At 48.2% G+C, this 12,867-nt stretch overlaps 1 protein-coding gene across 1 annotated transcript; it reads left to right on the top strand.

Annotated features, from left to right (window-relative positions):
* The first annotated feature begins 8,677 nt into the window (after positions 1-8,677).
* F4813DRAFT_243791 (uncharacterized protein) lies at positions 8,678-10,928 on the top strand. The gene is made up of 3 exons (XM_049240062.1): positions 8,678-8,978; positions 9,039-9,225; positions 9,359-10,928. The coding sequence occupies exons 1-3, from the start codon at positions 8,934-8,936 to the stop codon at positions 10,828-10,830; spliced, it is 1,704 nt and encodes a 567-aa protein (XP_049095701.1). The 5' UTR covers positions 8,678-8,933; the 3' UTR covers positions 10,831-10,928.
* The last annotated feature ends 1,939 nt before the right edge of the window (positions 10,929-12,867 follow it).

Raw genomic sequence — 12,867 nt, 5'->3', positions numbered from 1 at the left:
CGTTCATGGGACACTGAGACAATAGCTCTTTACGTATCCCGACGATGCAGAATAACTTACCCCAACCTCTAAAGGCGAACAGCTTTCCTAGCCAGGTTCTTTGGCGTAGTAGCTCTGTACACATCTACCTCAAAGCCCGGCCTTGTTTTCTACGTGGCCGGCCCCCCTTTCTTGAAATACGCAACAAACGAGCACTGCCGCTTCAGAAACCGGCTTATAAATTACAAGAAACCAACTCATCAACTTTCTAGTACTTACTGTAATCATAAGACCGGTGGGGCGACGGAAGGCTGCATGTAATAGAAATCGACAAGTTGTTACAGGTTGTTGGGTCCCAGGAGTTTGGTAACAGTTCCACGTAAAGTAATATCAGATCACACATCTTCCCTCCATTTTTAAACCCTTGCCAGATAGCTACTTTAGACTAGGAAGACCCGGTATAGTTTACTCTCTCCTACTGGATCCTGAAAAGGTTAGGCTAGAGAGTAACACAAATCTTTATACCCACAGCGGCAGTTAGGCCGTATGATCCAATGCTCGGACAACCAGCCTCTAGGCTAAGTCGAAATATCTTTTTATTATGGCTGGCACTTAGGCCGGCTGAATGCATCATTCTCGGGCGCGTACCAAATTAAGGTGACTTTTTCTAGTTGTTATCGTTAACAAGAGTACAGTAATAAACCTCCATGTCGAATGAAGATCCTCTAGCTGAGCTGATATAACTAAGCTCTCCTCGCAAGATTGGTATTGTAAAGGCTTCAATTATTATTATTTAACGAACAAAATACTTATTGTCTAACTAACCGTGTTCTCTATGTATCCCGTCTATAACAATGTAGCTGTACGTCATATCGATGCTGTTCCACGAAGTCGCTCACTATGCGCATCCCAAAGGCCAAAATGTTAGGCGCCACAAGCCGACAGAAAAACAAAGCATAAGCTCATCTGTTTATTACACTGCAGGTCATGCACATCTGTTTTACGGGCGTAAAATTCGTCCAGGTCGGAGCGCACGCATTGCTGCAGGATCGAGGCACACACGGAGATGAGGTACCTAGGAACGGATAGCTGCGTTCACCACGGGTGCACTAATATTCTAGGTCGGGTTAGATGTCATCGAAGTTGCAACCGAACCATCTTAATGTAGAAGCTAAAGTAGGAAACCAGAACCCGCCGCTGGTTAGTTACGAGGTGACGTTGGCGGCGACGGGAAAAGGGGTATAGGCGTAAGAATCTGATGACACCTGCGTTGCATATTTAGAGCTGGCCCGTGGATCCATGCAGTTGATATTAACATGATGCTGTACTGATCCCATATCTGTGACCAATACACGTGCAACATTTAGCACCGAATTCTGTTAAAATACACAAGAATCAGGTAGACGAAGTGAAAGTGACTTGGCAGTCACAGACTTCTGATCGTGGGATGTGTTAATATGTTGTCTTCACTTATCTCTAGCACGTAGATATATTTCAACGAAGCATATGTGCCATCGAATTGGTTAGGGGAAACGGGAATGATGATGTATGTATCTGAAAAGCGGTAGACTTTATGTTACCGATAATGACATTAGATAGCTTGAGAAAGACCGCCCCGGCACCTCAGGTAGGCGAATTGCGCAGTAAATTATCTGTAGCGACGCTGTAAGAAGTATCGATGAAACCATGATAATGTGAAAGGTACGTTTATAAATCAGCTGTCAGAATCGCGTGGAATTGAGCTACCTGGTGGCTTGGAACACCACGTTTCTGTAAGGATATTAATAACAATACAGACCAGGTGATATATCGCGTCTCGGCGTAGCAGATACTGCAAGGGCTCGAAACATCTTCTATTAGACGTTAGGATGTCTGGTCTCAACCTTGCCATCTCAACCTTGCCATCTCACCCTCCTGAACGAAGCGAAAGACAAAGCCGTTGAGGAGATCCCGACGAGATGGCTGCGTTCCCTAGTCGGCCACGTTTTCCCCTGTCGCATTAATAATAAGTCATACGATCTCCGTCGTCAATGACACGGTCAAGATGAATGCTAGCAGCCATAGGCCGAGAGCACAAGGCATATCCATGTCTCCTAATATATTTCAGGGTAATAGCATTTGGTCTGTAGAGGCCTCAGGAAGATGTAACGTTGTGAACCATGAGATCCCCGAGCTTCGAAAGGCTGTGGTTGTTTGGGTAACAATACTGGGAAGACAAAAAGACGGTAGCCAGATCGTCGGCTCTCTCTTTACTGTACAAGGCAAATGACAGCGGGCGTTCTGTTCTAGCTATTCCTAGCTGATGCTGTACTCGTCGTACCGCATATGTGGCTCCATGTTACGTCTTTTCCAGGCGCCAGGATCGGGGGCACCCAGGGAAAGGGAGTGCGCGAGATCTGGAGGAAACAAAATCTCGCTGCATAATCTCTGCGCACTTAAGCGTGTTCCTCGTTTCCCGTTACTGTTCTTGGCCAAGCCGCTGTTGGCGATAAATGAGAGTGATGCTCTTGGTGTCGCCTACTTACAGCATACGCACATACGCACATACGCACACGCACACATGCTTACACGCATCTTCCCTTCACCACCACCACATACATAGTATGGGGCTACCGAGCGATCCTCGGGGCGCTGATGCTGTTTACCCCATCGCCCTGTGCGGGCCTTTGCAGTGGTCCCGTGCGACAATGGCTGATAGCCTGACCCTCACCGGCTTAGATAGAAGCCCAAGTAGGTAGCCTGGGTAAGGAAGTGGTGTCTGCTCGAATACCACCGCATGTGATAGATCTTGCCGCATGCTGTATCTACCAACCTGCTATCTTACTGAACGAAAAAGGTGGAGTAAGATGCCGGGAGGAGGGATAGATCTTCAAGGCTTTCCCCTGGTCGGTCAAATAAGCTCTGAAACCCTGCCGGTACTATGGCTTGTTCATTCTCGGCCTGAGCCGAATGGTATGGTCCCCTCCAGCTTTATGTGGCTGCATCCATGCATCGAGAATAGGGCATGTGAGCCGTAATTTTACTGAAGCCCACAGTAGTAGTATCGCTTCGTAGTGTGTTGTATTGTATTGCAATTTGGTATTGTATAATACATATGCACGAAGCTGAGATCCTTGCGTATTTACTACTATTACTACTACTAGTTATATACAATACGTACATACACATTTGCACATCTACATACACTAGGTTAGTGTACTCTCCCCTTCCTCCAGACCCACCGTAAGCAGGTCATCAATTTTCCTTGTCAAGATCGGAAGAGGCTTACGTCAAGAAGGGCGGCTGATCGCCGTCATGGGGTAAACTTTGGTTCGCGATTACTAACCTTGGCTCATGATGAGCATAGGTAGCATTAAGAAGGGATCGGACGCTCTTGGCGGAGAGCAGATCGGTGATAATAATATCCGAAGCTATCGTTCAATGGCCTTAGCCCTTACATGATCCTATCCCGCGTCCCGTGTCCGCAGGTCCTAGTCTAAGGCACATTATTGCCCATACCAAGTCGGGGACCTGGATGTTTATGAGATGCAAGAGAACGCCGACGTCGAATTGTATGTACATCCACCACCCGTAGTCTCGTTCGTGCCCCAAACTAGGTATGCTTTCCATTGCCAGAGTAGTCCGAGAGCGATATTACAGAAAAAAGAAAAAAGAAAAAAAAACAGAAAAGGGGCAAGTTGGTAACGAACCGCGTAGTTGCACAGGCACGCCTCTTTAATACATATATTGGTCCCAAGAGACGGGGACGTGCTACCTACAAGGGGTATCTATCGCGAATCTGCGACAAACCTCAGGGTGTGACAGGGCCAGATACCTGTTCCCGACATCCAGGAACCTCGATTTTAGACATAGTGGTAGACGGCTTGCTGGGTAGTAAGGTAGAGACACTGAGAGACGTCCATAGCCGTCTAGCATGTGCGAGACAAGGACCCAACCGGACTTTGGCCCAAACTATTGGGATGTAAATGGGCCATGCTTGCAGGACCCATGTGCGACTCAAGATATCGTATGCCTGGGCCGAACAAGCAATATCATACGCCGAGCACTTCTCCGAGGGGCTTGTATGTATCTATGGCTGTTCTGAGTTGATAGGCGTCTTAGTCTACTTCGCAACTTGTCGTCAAGCGTTCGACCTGGTTAGGTACTTGATGTTTAGATTATCTGGCGATATTCATTGTTTACCTAGGCCATTAGCATTGGGGCGGTACGTCTGCAGGCCCCTGTACGACATGAAAATTACACTTGCAGGATATGTCCTGTCGATGATGACCTGTACATCAGTTTTGCGGCGATAAAATTATCGGTCCTCTACGCTAGCTATGTACGGCCGTATCTAAGATCTGAGCGGAGGTGTGACGATCGAGTCCTGACGTGCCTAGAATAAGAACCTTGGAAACTCGTGTGAGGGTATTACTAATCTTATATATACGATTCTGTACTTACGCATGTAGTCTGCTCCTCAAATTCATTCGTGGGAGAAACTCTGGTGTTTGGGGTATCTAAGGCTCTTTACACTTGTCATGAGAGGGGTGAGGATTTATATGCAATTGTAGGGGTGCTTCTCTTCAATTTATTTATTAGCTTCGGAATTGGGGGCCGCATGATCATACGGGTCTAGAGTCGTCAGCCGACGTGATAGAAGATATATGTGTGAGGTACCTACATACATTGATCACTTTGAGGGTGCCGAGGGTGAGCTGCACGAGACTCATGTAAATAGCTTCCTGTAACTCGCAAGTTACAGTAGCACAGGAAGATGGTCATACATACTGTATTCATATACTGCTTGGTACAGATACGGCAAGCCGGAAGAGTAAGCCTTACATGATCTAGATAGGTGCCTCTAGTCTTTACCGTGTGACTGCCTTTCTACACCACTGTAGATGCGCCGCAGCATCATCAAAACCCCTGCGACAGGGTCTCCCCCACTGCCAAGGGCGATCATCATACGAGAGTACATACTGTACATAGTAGACGGTACATATGATAGATAGTACACTCCTCTACACTAGATTCTTTGGGTAATGTTATTTTCGCACACCCTCATATTGGCTATCGGAATGGCTAATGGATATCTGGATAGAACGAATGTGTAGGGTTGAGATGGAGCTACTGCTGCTGCGTGACGAGTGCTCCTCGAAGCCTCATCATCAAAAGAGGGAAATAATCTCACCACTTGTAATTTCTTCCATGGGTATCCTTGAACGAGAGTGTTAGTCCTCACAAACGACTTACATGGCTGAGATCGACGCCTTCTACGTTGTGATACCTCCGCAAGCTGGTAAACAACGAATGGCATTGCATGAGCCGGACTTGACGAAACTATACGTCGACTCTAGATATGACTTTCCTCGATTATAGTCGATGTTCTGAGCACGACGTGTTGCTATTGAATTTGAACAATATGGATGCCATCAGCTCTATACTGTCCATCCTTCTAACACAACTCTCTTGCGCTGACAAGGGATTGTCATTTGCTCACATAGAGGTACAATGCGTGTATATATACCTCCTAATATACAAATATCGTTATTTTATTCTTGCTCGAATTCATACGAAGTTGGAACTTATAGTTAATCATTCCCAAAGCAATAAAAAGCAGCCCATACGCAAACTCCGGATGATATACTGAAGCCGACTCGTCGTTATATGCTAGTAACACGTGAAAAGGGACATGACTACAACATCATTTCAAAAAGCTCTAGTGAAAATACATATTCATATATGCTATGGCCTAGCAATCTAGATTGTCGTGCCAGCCTCCCTCTGCGGCGTCTTAATCGCTGTGTTCTGGTATGTTGCTTTTCCCTATAAAATGGATATTTCTCGCGCACCGGAGAATCGTCGTCGGCATTCCTACCCGAGGGTGAAAGGACCGAATAAAACCCCCATTTTATATTTTATTTTATATTTTATTGAAGAGATACAGCAAATGCTAGCTGTCGCAATTGTTCACCGATACGCTTTACAAATTGCTTAGCCCCGAAACTGATAGGAGGAGGAAGAATAAGAAGGAAAAAAAGAAGATACTGCCAAGATGGACAAGGGGGGTTCTAGTGTATGTACATACTCAACCATCTTTCAAGTATGTACCGATATACGAAATCCCCTGACCGTCTTCCCTGATTTGGCTCCCAAAGTCAAGGGGTGGGGTTCCACTAGAGGCGGCTGATGCCGTCGTCTATTCTCTACCCCTTCTATTTTGGAACCTACCGCTATGAGATGAGCAAATCTCGCCGAGTAGTACACATGTCGGTTATATGTATTTAGCACTTCTACGGAGTATCAGTTCACGAGGGCATGGAGCGGCGGGCCACCGCGAACTCCCAAGTCATCCCACCATCCCAAGCAGGCTAGGTTCTTTCAGAGATGGCTGCCCACATCCTCCATTGACCTGCGGAGATCGTCCAATAGCTGCATAAGTTAGCGGAATAAGTAGCTAGCCAATAATATTCCCAGTCTCTTACCCTTTTCCGGTAATTCCCACTTGTCGATCTACACACGACTTACACCCGCGTACCCATCTCCAAGCTCCAGACAACAGGCGTCTATTGATAGATCGACTTAACCAAGAAGACGGGAAAAAAGCATTTGACAGCGGAAGAGTCTGATGTTTTGGCGTATCTACCTGGCTCTCTCACTAATATGCTTGGTCCTATCCCTATTACCGCTTGCGAGTGCGATGTCGACTTTACATTTGACCCATCTCATTAATTTTCAAGTCGGTGGTCAACTACAATCGGAGCTAAGAGAATTATGTATAGGTAGAAATTATCAAGATCCATATATCAACACACCTGCTTACATGTACCTCATGCACAATATCTCTGTACTTGCAATACGCTTGCAATACTGACTACCTAACCTACCTTCTGTCAGTTAAGGATTGGAAGTCTCTAAGTTCACCTACTTGGCTACGTCTTCTCAACTACTCTAGTCCTAAATCATACAACGTAGTGCAGTCTAGCCTACGTACGCCGACACGGAGTTGCGCCATCTTTCATATACACCCCCTTCTAAGTCGTGTAGGTTTACTCATCCTTGTCTTGTCATTCCCATCAGTTCATTGCTCCTCTAGTATGTCTCCTCCACCACATACCCCATGCTTTTTTTTTTTTTTTTTTTTGCTCTTGGGCCTTTTTGTTTTTTAATAATTTTTTTCTTCTCACGCCCGTCCCGTTACATGCTACTATAGGACCTTTCCCTTAGTGATCTGCCTGGCATCTATCCCTTTCGACTAATGCGGGGGGGTCCATATCTATCATCTACCTAGTCCTGATTCTGGTGCACGACCCCAAAGTCTTCTCCCCCCGATCACAAACCCTTGCATGATTTGCAGTTTTTTTTTAAGACAATTGGATCTCGCATTTCAACGGCCAGTATCCCTGTTCATTACTTCCTCCACCCTCTATACTCCCACTAGATTTTGCATCATCCTTTCTGCATATACAAGTTACTGGTCGACTCAACATTACGAGAACGTAGAATTTGAGATTAAAGAAAGCCGTTTGCTCCTAAGGGACATAGGAATACACTAGAAGTCTGCAGCTGTCTACCTGGGCTACCTGGGAGGTTTTAAACGGAGTAGAGAAACAGAAAAATAAAAATAACAATAACAATAAAAGTAAAGCAGGGGAGGCTTGAGATGAACAACCGAGAAAAAAAGGTACATCGATAGTATATATTCCTGTGTAATGCAATGGTCTCGACCGGCCACAGCATAGGAATCTTGACTACAGCCCCATTACTTCACAACGGCGATCCGAGAAATGTGTCTTGCAACTTATTCCTCTCGTCTCTTTATCAGTTCCTATTCCCTTCGAAGAACTTCCCTCCATCTGTTTCTAGCTTGAGAATCAACGTCTCACACACACATATTTCAGAGACTTTCCTCAGAAGCCCATTCGTTTGCCGACAGCTTCTCCGACAACTTGTTGTTCTTTAGCCCGTTTACCTGTTCGTTGTTGGCAACTCGTGTCTTTTGGTTCAAGCTACGACACGAACCACGCGGGACACGCGAACCTCTCGGATAGCCACCTACTTCTGATTGCAGCCCTTCCAACTCACCTTCATGCGAACACGTTCGGGCAGGCTGCATACGAACAAGCTGGGTATCCACACTCAACCAACTTGAGTGTACACGGTACGTTATAGCATCTTGTCGCTCTATCCCGCCAGCTCAACTATCACTTTTATCGGCACAATCTCCCGGCCTAATTCCCAAAACTTGTATAGCGACGGGGGTCTCTGGGATAAATAGGCCGTATTCCCTCCTAGCTAATAAGTAAGAAGAAATCAGAAGTACTTGACAGGCGGCCGGACAGACTGGATAGTAAGGGAGTTGAGTATCCTCTTTTGGGGGTGGGGAAAAGTTTTGGATGCTTCCACTTTCCGAGACTCGACTCAGAATCAGTTTGCCAACAGCTTGTTTCGACCAATGAGTGGCTCTAGACTCCTATCTACTCCTGCGAGCTAGGCTGTCAAAGACTGTTAGGCCTATTAGGAAGGAAGAAAGAAGGGGTTTTCATATTAATCCCCCCCACGAATAAGTCGGCGGAGCATCCTGCGGTTCTAGTCTATCGAGATTCAAACCAGTCAGTTCTTACAGCGGCTTGTTTCTAAGTTTTCAGCAACTACAGGCTCCTATTACGCTCGCATAATTTTCTTGGGTGGCTGTTTCACCGGCTCGCCAACAGGAGAACAGTCATATCAGATCTCCCCGTAAGCTTGGTATCGCATAAGACAGGCGGCACGCGAGAAAATAGCCATTGACCCCATCATAAGGAACTCCAGACGTTACCTTTACAGAATCTTGGAAGATACTACTTTATAGTCTCAACATACGAGGCCCTCCAAACTTCTGCAACACTGCTCCCGAAACAGGTGTTTGCCCGTTCCATTTGGAACGTATCCAAATCTATAATCCCCTAGACTTGCTCGAAACAGGCAGCTTAATGTCTGCCGTCAAATTTGAATACCCGACCTATAAGCTGTTCGAGGTGAGTCAAACTTGAGAGGAGGCATATAGTTGTTGGAAACGTACTGACCGGGTCTTATAGCCTCAGTACCATCCCCAGAGGCCAATAATCGTCGATACTGACGCGCTCGAGTCCCCTGAGACGGTGATTCTTAGGTACGAGGAAGAGGCCGCCGCCAGAGCGAACGGAGGAGACCTTCGTGGGGATTCCCCGCCTGGTCTCCTGTCTATGTCCACGTATTCGAAACCACAGCCGCCCCAGATGCACGGTAAGTACTTGCTTGGCCGTTGTTTGGTTAGAACCCAAAAGATCACATGCTCTGTGCTTTGGGTTCTAGCAAGAATAGCTTTGATAGTGATCGGTTCAAGAAATCACGAAGCTAACTCGATTTCGAGCCACAGCGTTTGATTCGTCGAGATCGTACCAAGATCCTCACTACCAATACTCTGCTCAGCAATTTGCTACCCAGCAACCTGAAAATGCTGCCGCACAACTCAACCAAATGGCCTTCGCGGCAAACGGCTCGGCCGGCCAGTACATGACGCCAATCGTAGCCACGCTGATCTCATACCAACCGACAGCGGGCATATTTGGAACTAAGGTCCTGATCAAGATATCGGCTCCGTACGATCTGATCGCGATCACGAGTCATTTCTATCTCGCGTTCGGTTCCCACAAGAGCCCAGCACACGCTGTTAGGGATACAAGTGATGCGAGCGGCCTTGGTTATGCAGTCAGCGGAGACGCGCCGCAGCTTGAAGACACGAGGAGTCCCAATCCCAACGTGCCTTTATCACTCCTGATCGAGAGCGCAGCCGGGCAGACATTGGCTACGATTGACGTCGGCACGTTCACTTATCATGACACTTCAGGCGGGAGTGCAGAGGGCCCGCCTGAGAATGTCACGCGGGCGAAAAGGGGGTCCAGATCACCTGAACAGAGGGAAGTCCCTACCAAACAACAAGAACCAGACCAGATGGGAACCGACTCTGCTACAAATACATACGGCTATGCTCCCACTGCACCACAGACCGTCGCGTCCAACTATGACACGAGCTACTCAAACAACGACAATATGATCGGGACTTACCATCGTTCGTCCTACGCAATCGACTACCCTCGTCCGCCGCCGCTGAAAACTCCTTCGTGGAACTCATATGGCCATTCTCTCTCGGCACGGAGTCCCATCACGGGCGTCAACCATACAACAATCAACCGGCCTAGCAGTATAGCAACATTACCAGCACCAACATCTAGCACCCCGCAGCTAATCCGGACGAGCACGCTACAGGCGTCCGGGCCAACAGGCGGCGGACAGCTCAACCCGTACGCTCTGTACTCGACTAAGGCGGTATTAAAGATAAATGGAGATCTCGAGTCGATGGTATCAGGGTGGACTCAGGACGAATGGGAAGATCGAAGGCGGATCGTCATGTTCAGCAAGAAGCAGCAAGGCTCGACCCTTTCGACATCATTCAAGGCTGTACCGGTCAACGAGCGACCGCAGAATGGCATCTTCGTCAGTTGCATATACTGGGGGGAGAAAGAAGAGTGCTTTGTGACGAGCGTCGACACAATCTCCTTGTTGGAGCAGCTCGTGGCTGCACCAAACAGGTTCACCGTGGAAGAGAAAAACCGTATCCGGCGAAACCTGGAGGGATTCCGTCCCCTAACGGTCAGCAAGGCCAAGCCGGAGACCGAGGAGTTTTTCAAGATCATAATGGGCTACTCGGTCGTAAAACCGCGTAATATTGAGAAGGACGTAAAAGTGTTCCCCTGGAAGATTTTAAGCTCCGCACTGAAGAAGATCATCTCTAAATATGTGAGTACAGACTCTCTGGTAGCTACCATCTTCTCAAACTTCCGGCGCTAACTCTGCGATCTAGTCCGCGTCACCTTCGTCTACGGTACCCCCTGGACCGGGGCCGACTTTACTCACGCCTGTCAGCAGCACGAGCCCGGGTCTCTATGGACCACCGCACACACCGACGGTATCCGACGGCGGTTATTCCCACCACGACTCGCATTCGATGCCATCGCCACGCTCTCTAACAGGAGCGCCCTCGGCATGGGCCGCGTATCCCGGACGAACAATATCCCCTGGCATCAAGTCCCACTCTCCCCAGGGCATTCACATCCCAAGCCTTGCCCCTTCATACAGACACGCAGATACGAGACCGCAGCAACACTTACCGGCGCCGCCAAGCTACGGAATGGCTCCCCAGACGCAGCGCTGGGACCCAATTTCCGTTTCGAGTGGCTACGCCGATGCCTCAACGGCAGCTTCTGCCTACACGACGAGTCACCAGCATCACCCAAGTCATGTGTACGGCACTGGAGCATACGGTGATGTCAGCCACCGGGAATAGCGGCGTGACTACCGCCGCCAGGGATGAAGTTGGTGTGACGCCGGGCGCGTTCCGCGAGAGGGCGAGAGGGCGAGAGGGCGAGGGTGCGAGGGTTGCAGGATGGCCATCCATTCTTCCACTATCAGGGAAACAAACAAGATGAACTGCAGTCTAAGCGCGGAATATACCTCGGACATCCGTATCATACTTTCCTGCACATAACCCCCTCGCCTTTTATTATACCGCAGTTAAATCATACGGCACTCGTATGGTGTGAAGCGGGAGATGGTTCTCCATCTGGTTCTCCATCTGGGACGGCCGAATTTCTTAGGAGTTAAAGGAGAAAGAAAGAGTATATGTGGTGTGTGTGCGCGCGTGTGGTTCGTGATGGGGAGCCATGCTAGGCTCGAACCTAGACGATGAAGACCGAGGGCCATTCGCATGATGGCATATGCCAAGTTTGTTGAGGGTTGGTGGGGAGTGCGCCTTATGCAATGGTGTATAGGTTTTGTAAATCGTGTGTGGGGGGAAAGGGGGGTGAATTCGGCCAAGGTCAGCTGTCGTGAGGTCAACCAATCATAATTCAACCCGGCACTCCAACTTGATCGCACGATACCAAACGAACTCACCCCTGTTCATCTCCCGGTATCCTTGCTTTACCTCTTGGGATTTATTCCGCCGTGGGAGCCGCCGCACCCGTGACAACTTCAAGCCCCCATGCTCCAAACCAGGCTACCTCTCTTAGCAAGGCTACATTACATAGGTGGACGCAACCCATTGCCACCATCATCATTACTACATCTTATTACCTTCTCGGGATCGGGGAGGGCTAATCTGGGGGACCATGATCGACTTTGCATGGCTAGTCTCGAGTGACTGATTGGTCACAAGCATGTCGACATGTAGATGCACCCATGTGGGCAACATGGATTGTGTCTTGTCTACATACATAGATGTGTGTCTATCGGGTGCGCGCCGCTGCCGCTGCATGATGCATACCATCTGCGTCACGCAGTCTCTACATACTTCAAGTATCGTCAGGAGTTGTCTCTTTCAATACTTCAATACTTCGAAACTTGGGGTCCGCATCGCCGTATTTTCCTCAGATTTAACCTAATGGTTTCACGACAGCTACCTGGTCTCGAGGCTTGTGTTATGCTCTTGGCTTGGCTTGGCTTGGCTTGGCTTGGCTTTGCAGATGATCTACACACAATGCATTTCATAATAGTTCATCACCAGACTCCACTAACATCTTATTTGATACCACAACTGGGGTATTGGGGACGTGGTTATGTATGTACCTAGGTATGCATACCAAATAAACGAACATTCGCCGGCCATATACAACCCCAGTCCTTACCGAAATTGGATACCTGGTGATGCCTGCATGCTTTTCTACGAGCACAATAAAGTTTTATCATGTCAACAAAAACCTGTTGCTTAGCCCAAGCCCAAGCCCAAGGACGACCTACATACATACTTTACCACCCCCCCTCTTCACGACGCACCAACCCGCTCCGGGATTGAGACCGTACACTACTCGTCAGTCTTACTATACTACT

The sequence above is a fragment of the Daldinia decipiens genome (assembly GCF_022478715.1).
Source record: "Daldinia decipiens strain CBS 113046 unplaced genomic scaffold F4813scaffold_43, whole genome shotgun sequence".
Taxonomy (NCBI): Eukaryota; Fungi; Ascomycota; class Sordariomycetes; order Xylariales; family Hypoxylaceae; genus Daldinia; species Daldinia decipiens.
This window is presented reverse-complemented; position numbering and strand designations above follow the sequence as displayed.